At 43.3% G+C, this 18,273-nt stretch overlaps 2 protein-coding genes across 2 annotated transcripts in view; one reads left to right on the top strand and one right to left on the bottom strand.

Moving 5' to 3' along the window:
* Window positions 1-6,420: 6,420 nt before the first annotated feature.
* Window positions 6,421-16,609, bottom strand: LOC125101156 (translation initiation factor IF-2-like). Its single transcript, XM_047731784.1, has 4 exons — window positions 16,557-16,609; window positions 15,892-16,288; window positions 15,421-15,819; window positions 6,421-10,832 (listed from the first exon to the last, which is right to left on the bottom strand). The coding sequence occupies exons 1-4, from the start codon at window positions 16,607-16,609 to the stop codon at window positions 10,380-10,382; spliced, it is 1,302 nt and encodes a 433-aa protein (XP_047587740.1). The 3' UTR covers window positions 6,421-10,379.
* Window positions 15,941-18,273, top strand: part of MARCHF3 (membrane associated ring-CH-type finger 3) — a 138,785-nt gene continuing 136,452 nt past the window's right edge. Inside the window, exon 1 of the mRNA XM_047730770.1 lies at window positions 15,941-16,181. The gene's annotated coding sequence lies outside the window, so the exon portion shown is untranslated. The remainder of the gene's footprint in view (window positions 16,182-18,273) is intronic.

Genomic DNA, 18,273 nt, shown 5'->3' with positions numbered 1-18,273 from the left:
TTTAGGACTTCTGGCCCATAGAACTATAAAAGAATATACTTGTGTTGTTTTATACCACCAAGTCTGTCGTCATTTGTTATAGTAGCAACAAGAAACTAGTACAAATGGTAACTCAACTATATTGAGAACAATTTTGGTGGGGGAAAGGAAGAAGATACAGCCTGAAAGAAAACTGCAGTAGGATGATGAGTGGAAGGTTCAGAAAAGATTGCAGAGTATCTATCTTTCAGGAAGTTTTCGAACATACCTTTTTTAAAAAGACAACTAAGAGAACAAAAAGTATCAGAGAGAAGAGCTGAAGACTTGATTAACCAATTAGCTCAATACCCAAAAATGACACGCTACGTTAGGAAGTACCATAACCTTCAGCCTGTCTTAGAAGAGCTAAGCATTCAGGCAGCAGAATTCAGGGGTTTCCAGACAGACTCTGATACTGGAGAGTAAACCCTGGCAACCAATCCTCATCCACAGATGGAGGTACCAGACCCAGGGCCCTTGTTCACCACAGGGACCAGAATACGTTGCACTATGACCCAAAATCCTGCATCTGGCACAGATCTTACATCTCTCTACTAACACAGAAATCCATGATGAACACTGAGGCATGGCCAACAAAGAATGGTCTCATCTGGCCGGTCTTTCAGTTAGGGATTGATGTTCAGCATTTTACCAAAGGTAAAATCAAAAAATCAAAAAGGATGAGTACCAAAGCCAAAGTGCTTTGGAATTATAAAGGCTAGAAGGACATAAACCTTCAGGAGAAGGGGAAAACATTAAAATCATATAAAAGATGGAGAAGAAAAGCTCCTGGAAGCAGTGCCAGCCAATAGATTATACACAAGAAGAATCCAGCCACAAACCCACACTGAGTGTCAAAGCCATCTTTCCCTCATGCCCAAATGTTATATTTGAACTACTCCTGATGGAAAGCTTTCACCCTTAGAAACAAGGTAGGCCTAAGATTAATGGAAACATCTTAATAATTTAGAAACACCAAGAAATAGGGAGGATTCAAGTTAAAGACAAGTTCAGCCTATGGCTGCACTGTGATACTCACAACTCAACAGTGCAACCCAACTCCCCTGAGAAACCCTGATGGGCTTTACTGCAGCACTGCATTGCAGAGAAGACCCCGTCAATGATCCCAGGTCCTCTTGACAAGGTCAACCCATGTTCTGCCCACTAAGGAAGGAAAGAGAGAAATGAACCATAGAAATAATTTCCCTTAAAACTGGGTTAAAATGTACAAGTGCATCATGGGACTAAGTTAAACTATCAGCTGAGAAACTCCCTTGTTCCTTGACCAGGCAAGGGAGGCACTGTCATATGTTCTTTGTTAGGAATGTAATGTTGAAAAGTAAAAATGGGCATCTATTCATGACCTGGTAAAAAAGAGGTGTTAGAAGTTGGGAAGGAACTGCCAGAGGAGCTAAGTTCCAGGATTTAACTCCACCTCCCTCTATGTTCTCTTTGTAAAGTCAGCCTCAAAGTAAGGCCAGCATCATTCTTTTAAGGTTGGAGGAGATGAAGACATTTAGAAGCCAGATTGTAGGATTTATTCCCATTGTGATTGCTGACTTCTAGTATCAGACTTTTGTTCTGCATTACAGCTCCCATCTTGCAAACTAGCAAGATTCTTGAATTTGGCAAGGATCCTGCTCTGTGAAGCATTTTCAAGTTGGAGTTTTTAGCAATGTCACATTTCTCTAAGCCAGTAATAAAGAAAAGGTTGAGAGCGCAAAGGAAACCATGGAGTTCTCACCTAACAGCATAAAACAACCTCCCAGCTGGCAGGGGCAGGCCAACACGTCCAGGGTGATCACAGTCTTTGAGTTATCAAAGTTGTTTTTTTTCTCCCATCTCTTCATCTTACCAACTAAGTGCAATAGCTAAAACATAATTAGCTATTCTCCCCACCTTTTGCTTGGTTGATTTAAAGTGGTATTTTCTATTTGTTTATGTGTAACTTACATAAAAAACACGATATTGCATTTCTTGGTTATGTTTTATAACCTCTACACAAAGTGAGACCAAAGAATGCCTTCAAAAGAAGTAAAGGACACTGCTGTCATTCTACATAAATTTTCCAGGAGTAAGCAAGAGTGGAACAGATAATTACAAATACTGAGAAAGAAGCATCATTTTGCCAATGGTGCAGTCTACAATTATGTGCAATTCCCTACTTAGACTTTTTAGTTATGCTGAACATTGGGAAAAAAAAGATAAATGATTGGAAGGAGCAAAGAGTAAGGGGGAAATTGCAAAAGTGAAAGCAAGGGGTTCACTGAAATGCAGATGTCGCCACACCCTAAGGGGGCAAGTAAGAGTTTGATAGTCCCACTGGCAGCCTATTGTCATTTTTTTTTTAACCATGGATTTGGGATCCTTATAATCTTCCTTATTGTTTTGAAGTCAAGAATGGTTTCTTCTGCTCACAAAACATGATCACGTTTCATTGGTATTTTTTAATGCTCTGACTGGTTTTGCATATCTGGAAAAGATACATCTTCAACCAATGGAAATAAATCTCCTTTTTCTTCTCCGCCAAATCCATAATATGATCCTTTTCTATCACTGAAAGCACCATCGGATATGTAGACGTACCTTGCTTGATTAGAAGTGTGCTGAGATTTTTAGTAGAACAAGAATGTAGTTAGAGACCCAGATTAAGACATGTGCAGCACACCCTACAAATTATTTTCGGTTCTGTCCTGGAGGTGTTCTCTCAAGTCCCAACTTGACTGTGGGACCCATTCAGGGTTCACATCCTCCCAAATCTGGTGTCCCAGGAAGAGGAGAGACTTTAAGATGGGTTGCAGCAGGTGACATTTAGATGATAACTAGATGGGTTTAGGGTGTTGTTCTCTTCAGATCCCTAGGGCTTCTCCAACCCCTCACACTGGAGATGAGTTTACCCCAAAATAAACTCGGGACAGGGAGGCAAATCTGAAACTGAGCAAACCACAGTATCACTCAAAGGCATCAGAAAGTAAAGTTTCAGATTCTACAACAGCACAGACCTTTTTCCTTACTCCGTTTCATCACTTGTCAGTAAAATGTAGAACAGGAGAAGGGGAATAAGTGACACTACCTAAAGTTGAATGGCATTTTCTATTTTTCCCTTCTATTTTTTAAACTATATATTTTATTCTTTCAGCAATCTGTGATATAAATAGAGCCAGTATTATTATCCTTATTTTTGAGATGAGAACAGTGAGGCCCAGAAAGGGGAAGCAACCTCCATCAGGTCATGCAGTGAGTCAAAGACGGCCCAAGGAATAATACCTAGTTCTGCTCTCATTTCATCCAGAACATTTACCCTACTGGCTTTAAACATCCCTTTCCTCCATCGCTCTCTGGTGGTGGTTCTCTTTTGAAAATGATCTCTCGCCATCTGCAGAGTGAAGATGGATCCATGTTCAGAGTTGTGGAGAACTGTTGTTTAAAGGCCCCCCAAGGGGCCTGTTTCCATTGCTTACCTGCAAAGCCAATGTTTGAACCTATGATGAAGTCCCTTAGAGGTGTCTGCTGGGATTCCTCCCACCGGAGACTGCTGTAATTAGCTTGGCTAACAACTGTGATTGAACAGGGCTTGTTGTAGTCATTGTTCACTGACAGACACAGATAAGAGCCACATCTCAGCAAGTGGTGTTCTAAATGGTGTTTTCTGCTTGGTTAAACTCATGTACAGCACTTGTCAGGGATGCTATTCCCAAACTCTGCTAGCAGCAGGCAGTGTCATTGCCAATGCCTTCCAGAGCCCACGAAGATTCCCAGGGAATACAGGGCCGTGCAGTGGAAGAGACTGTTTCTATTTGACCTTGCCCAGGATCTCCCTGCCCTCCTTCATATGGAAAACACAGGTGTGGCCTGTCATGATTAAGGGAAAAGGCAGTCTTTGTCTTCCTGATCCTGAAGACTCCCACATTTTCTGATCTCCCCTATAAGAACACTTGTAAGTGAAAGTTATAATGTGTAGTACTTGCAGCCAATGCTTTTCTGAGACTGTGCTCTTATTAGAAGCAAAACAAAATGCAGCTTATGAACACCTGCCGATGAGGACCAAGTCAAGAGGCAGCGTGGGTGTTGGATGAAAGGTGTTGCCCTGGCAGTAAATCCAAGTTGCTCACACCAAAGGAAGTGTTTCTAGGGAAGCTATCTGAGCAAGAGATAAATACTTAGTCATTCAGAGTAAGCCATAAATGAGTGCTTCTTCTCCAACAAGGGAGGGTCTGATTCCAAAGAGCTTAAAAAAATGGGTGGATAGCATTTCTCTCTTCAATCCATCCTTTTACTCACAATATACATTCCTTTGTTAAGAAATACGAGTCTCTGTAATCGGAACTCTTGTTGGCAAGTTGTTAGAGAATAATCTGTGTGGGTAGTGTTATTTCAACCATAGTTTTTGCATTGATTCTAAATAAGAAAAAAGCACCCAGACCCTTGTATGTTCTAAAATACTGTGCTGTATATATCCTGTGACTTCTTACCTATTCCCCAAAACCACCAAGTTTTAAGATTCAACTTCTTAAGCATTTCCTCTCATCAGTATCCTTGTTTCAGTGTTCAATACTCTTGACACACCTGAAGGCTTCATCATCTCTTGCCTATGTGTTGCACAAGCCCAGCCTCCTCAATGGTCTCCCCTACTCATTGTCCTCCCAACCCCATCTCCCATCTTTCCAAATCATGAGCCTGTTGAGACCACTTACCAACCCATCATGGCTCTCTATAAAACGAGGACCAAACTACAGAATTCAGCATGGTAGTAAAAGACCTGCATCTAGTTTCCAGGTACTAGTACCATGCATATGTCCTAAATCCCATCAATTCCAATAAACTGCCCTTGCATGAAAGCATCATCACTTTGATTATATCTCTAAACCTTCCCTCTTCACAAAATCACCTTTTTTGTCTCAACTAACATTTCCTCCAGAAAACTCTCCACCCTTTCTTCCAACTCAAATTAATCAATCACTCTCTCCTCCAAGTTTGTCCAGTGCTAGATATATGTATATGTATATATTTATGCTTTACTGAGATAAAATTCACATACCGCACAATCCACCCATTTAAAGTGTACAATTTAGGGGTGCCTGGGTGGTTCAGTGGGTTAAAGCCTCTGCCTTCCGCTCATGTCATGATCCCAGGGTCCTGGGATGGATCCCTGCTTCGGGCTCTCTGCTCATCAGGAAGCCTGCTTCCTCCTCTCCCTCTGCTTGCCACTCTGCCTACTTATGATCTCTGTCTGTCAAATAAATAAATAAAAATCTTTAAAAAAATAAAGTGTGCAATTTAATGGGGTTTTTAAAGTATAGTTACAGAGCTATGTATCCATCACAATTTTAGAACCTTTTAATTTTTTTCTTTTTTTAGAGACAGCACGCATGCAAGAGAAAGAGAAAGAGACATCGCACAAATGGGGGGCGGGGAGGCAGAGGGAGAAAGAGAAGCAAGCTCTTCCCTGAGCAGAGAGCCCGACATGGGGTCCGATGCCAGGGCCCGGGGATCATGACTTGAGCAGAAGACAGATGCTTTTCTAAACCACCTAGGTGTCCCACAATTTTTGAACATTTTTAATCACCCCAAAAAGAAACCCAGCACCCATTAAGAGTCCCTCCCCATCTCACCCTCCCCCAGCCCTAGGCAATCTTAATCTACTTTCTATAGATTTGCCTATTCAGGACATTTCATATAACTGGAATCACACAAAATGTGGTTCTTTGGGGCTGGCTTTTTTCATTTCGCCTTTTTCAGAGATCATCCATGTTTTACCATGTATCAGTACTTCATTTATTATTAAATAATAGTATGATATTTGGATATACCAGCTTTTATTTATTCATTTTTCAATTAACGACATTTGGGTTTTTTCAACTTTTTAGCTATTATGAATAATGCCCTTATACGCTTTATCATTCAATATGTATGGTTTACTATTATAGGGTTTTTGTTTATTTGGCCTGAGTCTATTTTACAACTTATTGATAAACTCCGATGGACAAAGAACATTAGTTCACTCTGTAATTTCTACATGGCAAGTATTCAATAAATGTCTGATGGATGGGTGAATGGGCAAATATTAAAGTTTTTACTGTTGGTTATTCAAGGTACTCGAAATAAAAATATTAGACTGGAATCAGTAATAACCCAAGAAAAGACACAAAGATTTACCTGGTATATTATAACAAACATGCATGGTTCTTTCATTCTTTTTTTTTTTTTTTAAAGATTTTATTTATTTACTTGACACAGAGAGAGAGATCACAAGTAGGCGGAGAGGCAGGCAGAGAGAGAGGAGAGAGGAGGAAGCAGGCTCCCCACCGAGCAGAGAGCCCCATTCGGGGCTTGATCCCAGGACCCTGGGATCATGACCCGAGCCAAAGGCAGAGGCTTTAACCCACTGAGCCACCCAGGTGCCCCACATGCATGGTTCTTAAATAAACTTTAATCTCGGCCCTATTTCCTGAAATTCCATACATGGATACAGTTGAGTCTTTCAGGGACACAGTTCCTTTGCTAATAATAGTTTTGAACTAGGTAGACGGAAGCCTGGAAGACACTAGAATTTTCTCCTAAACTGACTCCATGGTATCTTGTTGCTCTTGGCTTGTCTGAGGTTATTATAGTCTAGGATAGTGGTTCTCCACCCTGGCTGAGCATCACAATCCCCTGTGGAGCTTTTATAAGATACAAATTATCTGGGTCCCGCCTCCCAGATTATGGTTTCTCAGCTTGGGTAGGGGCCCAGGTGCTCACATGTTCTCAAAACTATTAAGACATTTCTGATGCATAGCCAGGTTCAAGAATTCCTACATCAAAAGTTGCCCCGAGGTTAAAAAGAATTAATCATATAGAGTGTGTATGAGCACTTTACTCCTAGAGAGTATTTTACTCATCCTGGGATCATGCCCATTAATACCACCTAATGTTTATAAGGCAATTTTATTTGGAAAGAGCTTTGCAGTCATCTTTTATTAGCTAGGCTTGCATGCTGGGTGACCTTGTATAAATCACATAATCCCTTTGTGTCTTAAATCTCCTCAAATGTAAACTGTTGGTTTTAATACTAACCCACCCTCAAGGGGTATGGTGGAGACTAATGGGGGACTTTAAGGCATTCAGCAAACATAAAAATGTTACATGCATGCTTATTAGACAGGTATGAAGTGCTAGTCACAGCCTTTTAAAATGAAACAAATATCAAAACAAACTTGAGCCTTTCCTACAACCTTCATCATCATCTCAAAGATCCTTTCCCAATACCATAGTATGGCAATGCTCTCTTTCCAGCAAGACTAATAAACTGACTGACATAATCTATAGTCACAAAGAAAGACAGAGCTAATCATGGCAGCATATATGTAAAACATACCTGAAATAAAGTTAGTTAACTTGCCCATTTATCATTTATAATACAATTTAGAGATTATATCTAAAAAATACCCTCTTCTGAAAAATATTCTTAGAAAATATTTGTGCTTGTTCACACACGACTTGAAGCTAATGCTACATACTCACTGTTGATGTTAAGCCTGAAGGTGCTTTCTAGTTGGCTGGTTGTTTTTTATACGGCTATATTTAGCCTCTTCTCATCTCTCCCACCTGGCTGAAAGAATATATGGTCAAAATGAGACTTCGAGACCTAGCCCAGTTGGAGGTGAGTGAGAAAGCAAGGCAGAACAAGTTCCCAACCTTGGAACCAAAGATAGGTTTTGTAAGAATAGTGACACACAACAACTAAGGGCTCATTTGCAATGTATTTTCAGCTTCTTGGAAAAGGGAATCAGAAAACAGATACAGTTTTCCCTCTTTCCTTTTGGCTTTGAAAGGGCCACAAAACTTTCAAGGGCCAGGTCCCATTATATATTCCAATTCATGTACAAATGAGTGGTATCTGTGCCTCTGAATGGGAATTAGTGCCTTCATATCCACCACAACTGATCTGAGCTATGAACTAAACAAGCATGACCTTTCTGGGGACACTTGACCTTGACTATGCTCTATTCTCTTTGAGCTCCTGGGTTTGGTTGTATTCCCAAGAGCAGTTGTCTGCTTTAGTCAAGCTCAGGACCTGCTAACAATTAAATTCCATTAAATAAATCTTTATTGAGTATTTATATCTGTGGATAGTATATTGTAGTGGTTACTGTGGAGGCTACAAAAAGTTCCTTGAGATGTTCTCACTCAACGACTTTGGGTCCTTTAGACAGGACAACACCAACAACCTCCCCACAAAGACTCCCAGGGTCATCAGCTGACATGCTGGTTTTCTGAGGAATCCTAGATTGGCCTTCAGCAGGCACTGAGATGAAATGTTATTAACTTCTCACACAGTATTTTGCTACCTGCAATATCCTGTCAAACCTTGTTCAGAATTCAGAAGTTCCTGTGCAAAGAGCCTCAGTGCACAGAGTCTTACTGGTTGGAAAAGTCCTCTATTATTCATAGTTACTGTTTTTAAAATAAGGTTAATTCTAGCATGTTTCTACATCAATCCTCTTTCAGAGTTTCAGCAGTTTTGTTGACCATCTTAAGGGGAGAAAGAACCACACAGGCTTCATTTTAATAGTTAGGAGAAATTAATGCTAATACATGCCTTCAGTGGGATTCACTTTGGTATCTTGAACACTTTCTTCCATCAATATGGAAAATCCCCAGAAGTATGTATTGTGATTTTTTTCTTTGTAAAGAGATGCAAATGGTTACAATGAGTTGTATGATTTCCTCTGAGTCTTTCCAAGGTTTGTTTTCTCTGTCTCTCAAGGTAAGCATCCCTGCTTTGCAGATCTAGAAGCCAAGATAACATGGATTAGTTTTCTCACTTTTCTCACTGAAACTCAGACCACCTTGTCCCAGACTCCTGCTCTCCTTGAAAGCACAGGAAAAACTTACAGCATTTTAAGATAGAGGAGAAATCAGATACAATTTTCTGGTCCAGTGCTTGTTTTCCATGCCTTTCACATGGGCTCCTTAAGATCTTATATAAAATTTAATGATCCTTACAAGTTTACTTTCTTTCAACTTCTTTAACAAACAAACAAACAAAAAACATGGAGAAACACTCAACTACTTACTTGTGAATCTCTATCGCTTAGGTGATAAAATATAATCTGGGCAGAGCCAAACAAGGCATTAGAGGGTTGAGAGACAAGGAGAATGCTATACACTGAATTTGGGAATTTGAAATGCCCCATTTCAGTGATTTCCCATTTGTCTTCATGTAGAGGGTCAACAATGGCCTCTCATTTGTAGCAGATATTTTGCTCTAGAGGAAGATTTCTCTGACTGATCACGGACAGGAATTCTCCAAAGAAACTCTCCACAAACCGTATCAATGAGAAGCACCCTATTAACAAATGTTAAAATTTTCAGTTTTACTTTTTATGTCACCTAAGTACAAACCTACCTCCTGAGAGCATCTCTTTCTTTATAGGAAGATTTAAATAAGCAATCTTTTTCCTTTCTAAGTATTTTTGGATTAACAATAATACTTCTCTCACTTGTATTTTAGTCCTGATGATTAAACAGTAAAAATGCTAATTAGTAGCCTGCATCTGGAGAGGAAAAGCTATTTCTTGATGGGCGAAATTCAAGCTGAGATGGAGACCTCACAGGGCACTATGATAAACAGGTTGGGTTGCATGCTAAGGGGAAAGGATTAGAGACCAAGTTGACCAACTCCAGAGAGAGATTCTGGCTTAGTGGAAAAACTAAGCTGAGATCCAAATATATTACAGACCCAAGACTAAAGTTATCAAAATGCAGATATTTGTTGTTAGCTGGAGAGCACAGAAAATAGGGGGAAATACCCTGTATCTTTATTTTTGACCCACAACTGACTTTAGAAATCAAACAACTTACATGTTAAGAAAATTTTCTTTTTCTCCTATTCACTTTTCATTTCTAGAAAGACACCAAACTAGGGTGAAGGGAACAGTGTTAGATGGGCATCATGAGTACAGTATCCAGAATCCACACCCCTTCTTTCCATAAGTACCTACGAAAAAGTCAAAGGTGCTGTTTTCCAAATTCCACATCTGTCAGTTATTACTTCCATGATGGTGGGCAATTCTGAATTTCTAAATGCATTAGTTTTCACATCCACTTGAGAAGGAATTATAGTATGTATCTCATTGGAATGCTGCACAGGTTAGAAAAGCCAAGGTATGAGAAAACATCTGGAGACTAAGCGTATATTAGCACTCAGTACATGTTAGAATAATGAGGGAATGGAAGAAGTCAGAGAGGAGTTGAGCTCCCATTGCCCACAGGCTAAAATCTATATATTTAGCTAGGTATTCAGTATGCTAAAAAATCTGCTCCTTTCTCCTCACCAGCCCTTGGCTGACAACTGTCCTGCTGTAATCAAGCATTCTTCAGTACGCCTTGAATTTGCTCACATTCCTGTCTCGGTCTCTGGCATTCTGATCACCCTTAGCCTCCATCTGCCAAAACTCTACCCATCTCTCAAGCACCACAAATCCCACTGTTTCCAGGAATCCTGAGGGACTCACCTTCTCCTCCTCTAAACCCTGGTCCTTACTGTCTAGAGACATAATCCACAAAACACTTAGTGCCCCAGCAGACTCCCTACAAGGCAGAAACCACGGATATAGTTCCCATTGCTGTGCACTCCACACCGTGGTGCCTTGCCAAGGGTAGATGCTGAATAGACTCATGATTGAATAAATGCACGATTTCTCACCCTGCCCCTGTTGCGTTCTTGGACAAAACACTTTGCCTCCTTCAGTCTCAGTTGCCTCAGCTGTGAACAGAGGATAACAGCATGGATGTACTCCCCAGGTGTGCTGGGAAGAATAAACCAATGACTGAAAAGCAATTTGAAAATGTAAAATGACATGCTATGTATAAATGTTACATAATCAAAATCATTTCCCTCTGTATTATGTTTTATTTGGCTTTATATCTTGGAGTCCTTTGTGGGTTTCAGAATTTCACAGATGCAAAACCATCCACATTAGCACCTAAATTCTCTTGGGTAACAAATGATTGTGTGTATTATAGCTCATGGCTACTTTTCCCTGGCATACTTATACATGAATCTGTCATAATTTGGGGTATTCATAATAACTAATGATACAATTCATTTCTAAGGGATAATTCATTTTTCCCTTCTTTAGCCAGTTACTGTTCCCATACTACTGCCTCAAGGGAACTAACTTCCATTAAACCTCAAATCCAGATGATGAGCACACTGTTTAGAAGCCACAATTGAGGAGATTACAGTCTGAGACCTGGAAAGCGGTTTGGGATTTTGAAGCACTACTTGTTTCCTGTGGCTCTTTTTGTCCCCAATTCTGAATCCCTTGTTCCCTTTATTGTAGTGTACGTGTTACCAAGTGCTCAAGTACAGCCTGATTTCCCGGTGCCACGAAAGACTGGATTAGCCCTTCCCACAGGAAAACAGGCAATGTTAGTTTAAAAAAAAATTACTAAAGGAGACTTCTGACTTTTAAGTCCACTGCAGGATCTGAATCCTAGAAAGGTCCTTCCAAGAAGATAGCAACTCTGAGGAAGAAGAGACAGTAGCAACGTAAGAGGGTGATTGTTAGCATCAAGTGAGCAATTTGATGAAAAGACATGGAACAGTGAAGGACACACGGTGAGTGTTCAGTAAACATTAGGAATTGTCATTGGCAGATGGCCCACTATGAGCCTAGCCCTGTACTAACAGTTACAGAAAGTTTCTCAGGTGAGATTCATAGAAAACCAATGAGGAAAACTCAACACCCTTCATCCCCACTCCATTTGGCTCAGAGAAGCTCAGCACCTCATCCATGGTCTCAAACTTAGGAAGGAATGGAAAGAAAATCCAACTTTCAGTCTTTTGTGTTTCTAGAGCCCATATTCTCTGTCCTACTTCTTAGAACACTCTACTGTTCTAAGGGCTGGGAGTCTATTTTCCCTCCCTTGAATATATGACCTTCCCTTTCCAAATTCCTCAGTGTTATTTATTCTGTTACAAAGTTTTAAAATTAAGAGTATTTTTAAATCTCTTATAGTGACCCTTTGACCAATGTGTGTAGTTTTATCTATCAGGCCATTTTCCCAAGACCACGTTAGTCTTTCATCAGACTTGTACTCACAGTGACATTTTTAAGAAGTTCAGTGTAGTTTTTCTTCCAGGGCACATCTGAGGAAATCCCATGTTTTTGTAGAATGGAGGCTTCCCTTTCTCATGCATTTCTGTGACCACATTTTTACTTGGTTGGACCTGTGGCAGTAACACTCACAGGAGGCACCTGCACTGTCACTTAAATGCATGAGACATCACTGTTTTGTGGGTGGTAGCACCCTGGCTACAGACGTTGTGCCAGAGCAATCCCTGTTACAAAACATCTCCTAGTTGTGGTGTACAAACTAGCACCATACTTGAGTTTGCAAAATCGCCTACGTGATATTTTGTCCTCTACATGGCAATTAATATTTCAAAAAGCCTTATCATGAGTTTTCTCTCCTCTCTGTGAGATTAATCAGAAGTATTGCTGCAGTTTCATAGTTGGGAAACTCCAGTATGGGAAGGTTAATGGCTTGCCCATAGTCTCAGAATGAACCTACAGCATAGCTGGTATTAGAATCTGCTGCTTCCGATTGCATTTCTTTGCTAAGGTGCTTTAGCTCAGCCTGTTCAAATTCTGAATAATTTTCAAAATGAATACATGTTGAGAGAGGTAGTGGAAATGGAAAAAGAGGGGAAAAATAGCATTAACTTATGCAAAGCTTCCAGAAACATTTGGTAATCAAAGAACAAGGATTGTGAGGGCCCTTTTTCCTCACTTCCATTTAAAGAATGAAAGGACCATAATCCAGTGAGATTAAAATGAGTAGAAATTCCAAGTGTAGAGAGGAATTGTTCTGTCCATACTATTTTCCTATATCAACATCATTTTGTTCTTTTCAACAGTGACTACTGTTATAAATGTCATGCATTTACAGTGCTTTGTAACCACTGTCACTGCGTCCCCCTTAAGCAGCTAAACAGAGTAACCCAATTCTGCTACTGTGGTTTTATGGCAAGGAAGCAAGAGTAAATGGAGGTTAACTGATTGCCAGCAGCACTTGGAGCTCAGATTAGAACCCATAGCTCCTATCAGTCATACCCTTTTGAAATTTAGAAGGTTCCAAAATATTGTTTGTGTCAGAGATGGGTGACAGTGCCTGAAGGCAAATTTGCTCACCACCCACACCACCACCACACACCACCCACACCACCAGCCCTGCTTCCACGGTCTCATGTCAATCTTTTCATTCCCAAGCCATTCCACTTCCTCATCCCTTTGAGGGAAAGAAATTTTCTTCAGGGAAACAGGTTAGTACTAAAGAGGTGACTTCTGTGTCCAGATTTCCATGGTTTTCTGTTTGTTTCATACAGATAGGACTATAATGAGTTCTTACACAAGTAATAGATCTCCTTTTCTCTTGTAAAATATGGAGATGGCTGAAATTCAAGAGATCATTGGGAGAATGACAGCCAAAGGAATAAATCTGTGCCAGAGTGATAAACTTTTGTCAAATACCAATTAAAACAGAAGACGGTAATGAAAATGTGAATGAGTGTAGACGTGCTCTTACATGTCATCCATTCTATAAAAGAAAATGAGACCAGTTACTTGTCTAAGAACCCATGGATAATCACATCTGTATGAAACAAACAGACGGAAAACCCTGGAAATCAGGAAACAGAAGTTTCTCATCTAGTTCTAACTTATTTCATAAAAAGAAATTTCCTATTTCCTTTTTTCATCATCTAACATAAATACTACAGCAAGTACAGTCAACAGCCGATGTTTGCCTCCTATTACCAAGGTGATTTTTAAAATAATCACTAGCATCTGTGAAAAACCTTCACAGGGTGTTAATATGATAAACACTGTTGGCAAACTATCCGGGAGTGGGGGGAAAAAAGGATCCAAGGAAAGACATTTTTCCCATGATCTTCCCATCCCAACCTAGGCAGAGACCTGGTGTGTATCCCATTCAGGTGGTCTACAGCTAATTTCTTGTGGGCAAATGCCATTCTCTCAAGACACAAAGCAGCATGGTAAGCAACTGTTTAAACTGAATGGAATGGGCTCCCTTGTCTGTACCTGTCTTTTGATCCACTAAATGAGGTGTTTAAATACATGCAATTTGTGCATCACAAGTCAATTTTCAGGGCCTACTAAGGACTGTCCAGACCCTGATTTTCTTGCCTGACAGCCTGCCTTATGGACCTTTCCCCACTGAGAAGGGAAGCTGAGGAGCCACCACTTGAAACCCAAACTAGGCCCAAGCTCACCTCTGAGCTGTAGCCTTCCCATTTCACTCCTTTTCAGCTATAGCCCTTTTGCATTCCTTCTTGCCAGGGATTCTCATCAGAAATTGCTCGTGAGAGCTAAGGAGGTCCTTAGGATGTCCTTAGGAGGGCCAAGCTGCCACTGAAATAACACCTGTAAAAGTCCGTAGTCCCTCACACATGAGAAACTGAAACCTTCAGGACTTCTGAATCTGAGGGAGCCAACGCTCAGTGAGGAATGTGTTGGGGCACCAGAAAGCCTGACCCTTTTCCTGCCTTGCTGAACTGACTAACATGGTTTGAGTGCCTACTTATGGAAGGCGCAGTTCCAGGTACAACAGAGGCCGCTATCCACCCAAAGCTACTGTCTGGAGCCTGATAACATTCTAGGCCTCAACCTGAAAGCAACACCCAACCCTTTGCTTTTTGGCTTGTTACACCCACAGCTCCATATGTGTGTATGCTGTGGCCAAGGTCCGGGCGTAAAAACAGGCTAAAGAACCTATCCGCCCACAAAAGGAGCCGCAGTGGCGCGGCCGGCCAGAGCCCACAGGGCCTGCTTCAGCTGCGACTGGCCTAGGGAGCTCAGGCTCCTCCAGTGCCCGCCGCTAGGGAGGTCCCTGAGCTCGATGCAAGGACTTCGGAAGGGGCAGGGGCCGTGAGCGTACACCGTGGGACCCACGTGGCTCGCTCCGAGGCGTTCCTGCCCGCGAGGAGGAGCGTTCCGGGCCCTCCTCCTCTCAGGAGAGAGCAGCAGGAGGAGCCGCGCTGCGGCTGCCTACACACGGGGCAGACCGACCCCAGGTAGGGTCTGGGGGGGCTCCGCTGCCGTCTAGCACCCGAGCCTCCCTTTTGCCCTCCCGCCCCGGTTCTGTCAAGTGACTCAGGCGCTATGGGTTGGGAAGGGAGCCTAGGCGCTTGGTCAGGTTCCCTGTTGCTGGCGGTAAGAAAGCAGGGCTGAGGAGGGGACGTGTAAGAACTTTCCAGGAGGTCCGCGGAGTCCGAGTTTCATTTCGGAGAGAACCACCAATCCGCAACCAGAACCTCTTCCAGACAGCCTGGAGCTCCAGTTTCGGGCCCGGGCCTCCGACGGTGACTGGGTGGTGCGGCCCGGGACTCACCCTCTTTGGGTCTCGGTTTCTTCCGAGTGCTGGGGCTCCCTCGGGGCCAAGTTCGGCGCCTCCCGCGGACGCCAGGTGTGGGCGTTGTCGACCCGGAGTCTGTTCGCGCCGCGGCTGGGCTTCTCCCTCCACAGCTTGCCGATACGCCGCGACCCCTAGGGGTCTGGGTGGCCCCAAGCCTCTCTCAGACAGGGTCTCTTGGGGCCACCACTTCCCTCCCAATACGCCCGAATCCCCGCACGGCTGCCCCCACAGCGCCAGTCTGCAGCCCAGGCTGCCCACCGCAGCCAACTTATCTGCCGCCGGCGCGTCTCCGCGCCAGGCCTCGGCAGCGACGGATTGGACGGCGGCGGCGGGGCGGAGCGGGACGCTCGGCCCAGCCAGCGGCCGCCCGGATTCCTGAGGTCATCGCGATTGGCTGCAGGCTCCGCCAGTCACAGGTTAAAGGCGCCCCGCCCCGGCGGGGCCGACCCAGGGGCTGGCTCCGCCTCGCCCGCCGCGCGGCCCCGCCTCCCTCCGGAGCCCGGTAGCCTCAGCCCCGCGGTCCGCCTCATTCGCTGAGCAGGTCCATGAATTGTCAACGCGTTCCGGGCGGCCGCTGAGCCGGGGCGCCCGCCGGGCTTGTCGTGCTCTCTCGGAGGTGCCCGCCCGAACCGGTGTGCAGGGTTCTCTAGAACGAGAGCAGTCGCTGGTTCGGGGCAACTTGGGATTCAGGACCCGCAGCAGGGGCGTCGGTTTGGGATCCGGACTCAGCGAGGAGGGTGAGTGGCCGGGCGCAAGGCGAGCGGCTCCTCTTGGCGCTGTTCCGCAAGCCGGGGGCACTGGACGGGTCTTGGCGGGCGTCGGTGCGTCCGTCCGAGCGTGGCCGCTGTGGGGAGGTCAGGGCCAGGCGGAATTTCCTCCTTGCCGGTGTCCCCACTCCCGAACTTGTTTCACAGCGTCGCAACTCGGTCCCGGACGCGGCTCCGCGTTCTCACCAACTTGGCATGTTATAATTGCCATCATTAGGGGGGCCTAGGGACGCGTCCCCTGGCCCTCTGCGGCGGTGACACGCGCGCTGGGGGCGGCCTCCGTGCCCAGTCGTGTACGGACAACAGTTCCTACGTGGCTTGAGGACCGGCTTCTGGAAAATTTACCCACGCCGGAGACGGTGCGGCGACCCGGCGGAGGTGTCTGAGCTAGCTACCATCTGAGCTAGCCTGAGCTAGCGACCATCGTCTTCGGGGTGGGTGTTCAGCGGTCAGAGAACTTAAGTGACCAGCTAGGTTCTGTAGCCGGGGCTTCAGTGCTTTGCAGTTACTGAAAGGCATTGACAGCACGGATATTAAACTTTGTAAAGTAATTACTTTCTATTAGCACTTGTATCCACATCCCTCATGAGCTTCTTGGACCTCTGTATCACCATCAAGGTGTGTTCGAAGGACTTCATTAAGACCAGGGCGAGCTGCTGTCTGTCCCAGTGCAGGAAGCCCGGGAGAATCCTAGACTAGACCCTGAAAGGGACCACCAGGCTGGTCGGTTGGTGTTCAAGTGATGAAGTTGTGACAGGAACTGACAACACAGGATTCAAGGTTAAACCTGACACTTCATCTGTGACCAGTCTGGGATATTTTTCCTCTCTCTGTCATAATGATAAGGGGTCAAAGCAGCTGGCTTTTCTGAGGGCAGTTACATACATGTAGTTTATATTATGTGTGGACTCAATATAATTAAATATAATATTTTCTTGTAATTTTTATTGGATGTGAATAAGAGCTTACTGAATGTCCTAGAGACTTAGGTACACAATTTGGGAATGTTTTCATCTTTGAAAGTATGAGAATTGAAAGATATGACTATTCATGCTTTATGCATATGTAGATGTGCGTGTGCGTGTGTGTGCGTGTGTGTGTGTAAAATTGATTGGTGTATAAGATAGAAATATATGGAGGGGGAAACAGCCTTGAACTTGTTCTGGTTGGAGAGATAGACCCTCCGATCTCTGGAGTGTATGATGAGCATGTGTGTATGCATGTCTGAATCTGCCTGGTCTGTCTAGGTCAGTGTATATGTCCATGAACTTTATGAGCACTTAGTTCAATACCACTCTGGTGCAAATTCTGAGTTCCTGTTTTACAGCCTAGCAGCCGCCAGCCGGCCCATCTGTTAAAACATAACATGTACACTTGAGTCACTTCAGTTGGAGCACTAGTGTGGAGCATGGGCAGGGGGGCGACCCTTAGTAGGAACAACATGCTACAAACAAAGACTGCCTCTCAAGTTCTATTTTCATTCAGTATTCTGCCTAAACTTGTGATTTTTGGTGAGAAAGAAATAGAGTATTTGACTCTTCAGGAATGGCAAACTACGTTTCGTGAAATAATTATACCCATAGTTTGGGGAAAGGGAGTTTATAAGAGAAAAAAATAAAATTCCTCTAGAAAAGAAATGTGGTCCTTGTCACATTACCATGCAACACTGGTTTACTGCTTTGCAATAGCATGTATATCAGAAACTGTTTTCTTTTGCTTCTTAAGAGAATGCATTAAAACTGAATTGTTTTGCACCCTCCCCCCAAAAAAATCCTAAATAGAAGTAAACAGAGCTTTATCGCAGGGGCTATTTAATCTACTAGAGTTGAGACTGCCTTAGTAATTCTAATGAAACATGTTTTTAGGAATTTATAACCTGGATATAAATTCACGTTCAGCCTAATCACTAGTTGCAATGGTTCACAATTTATAGTTTAAGAAATAATAAAAAACCTTTATTACAAAAATTCTGATGACTAAAAGGGTATGGGGAGGAGTATAACAGCTTAATAAGTTCCTGCAACCAAGTGACTGATACTTAAAAAAACTATAAATTCTTTTA

The sequence above is a fragment of the Lutra lutra genome, chromosome 5 (assembly GCF_902655055.1).
Source record: "Lutra lutra chromosome 5, mLutLut1.2, whole genome shotgun sequence".
Classification (NCBI taxonomy): Eukaryota; Metazoa; Chordata; class Mammalia; order Carnivora; family Mustelidae; genus Lutra; species Lutra lutra.
This window is presented reverse-complemented; position numbering and strand designations above follow the sequence as displayed.

What these genes read in the sequence shown, in the direction of transcription:
- LOC125101156 (XM_047731784.1), bottom strand. Translation starts at nt 16,609, where the DNA reads ATGGTAGCTAGCTCAGACACCTCCGCCGGGTCGCCGCACCGTCTCCGG. An exon ending in CCGCACCGTCTCCGGCGTGG is followed by an intron (nt 16,289 to 16,556) that starts GTAAATTTTCCA and finishes ACCTCCCCACAG; the next exon opens with CGGCCACGCTCGGACGGACG. An exon ending in GAAACCGAGACCCAAAGAGG is followed by an intron (nt 10,833 to 15,420) that starts GTGAGTCCCGGG and finishes ATTGCTTTTCAG; the next exon opens with TCATTGGTTTATTCTTCCCA.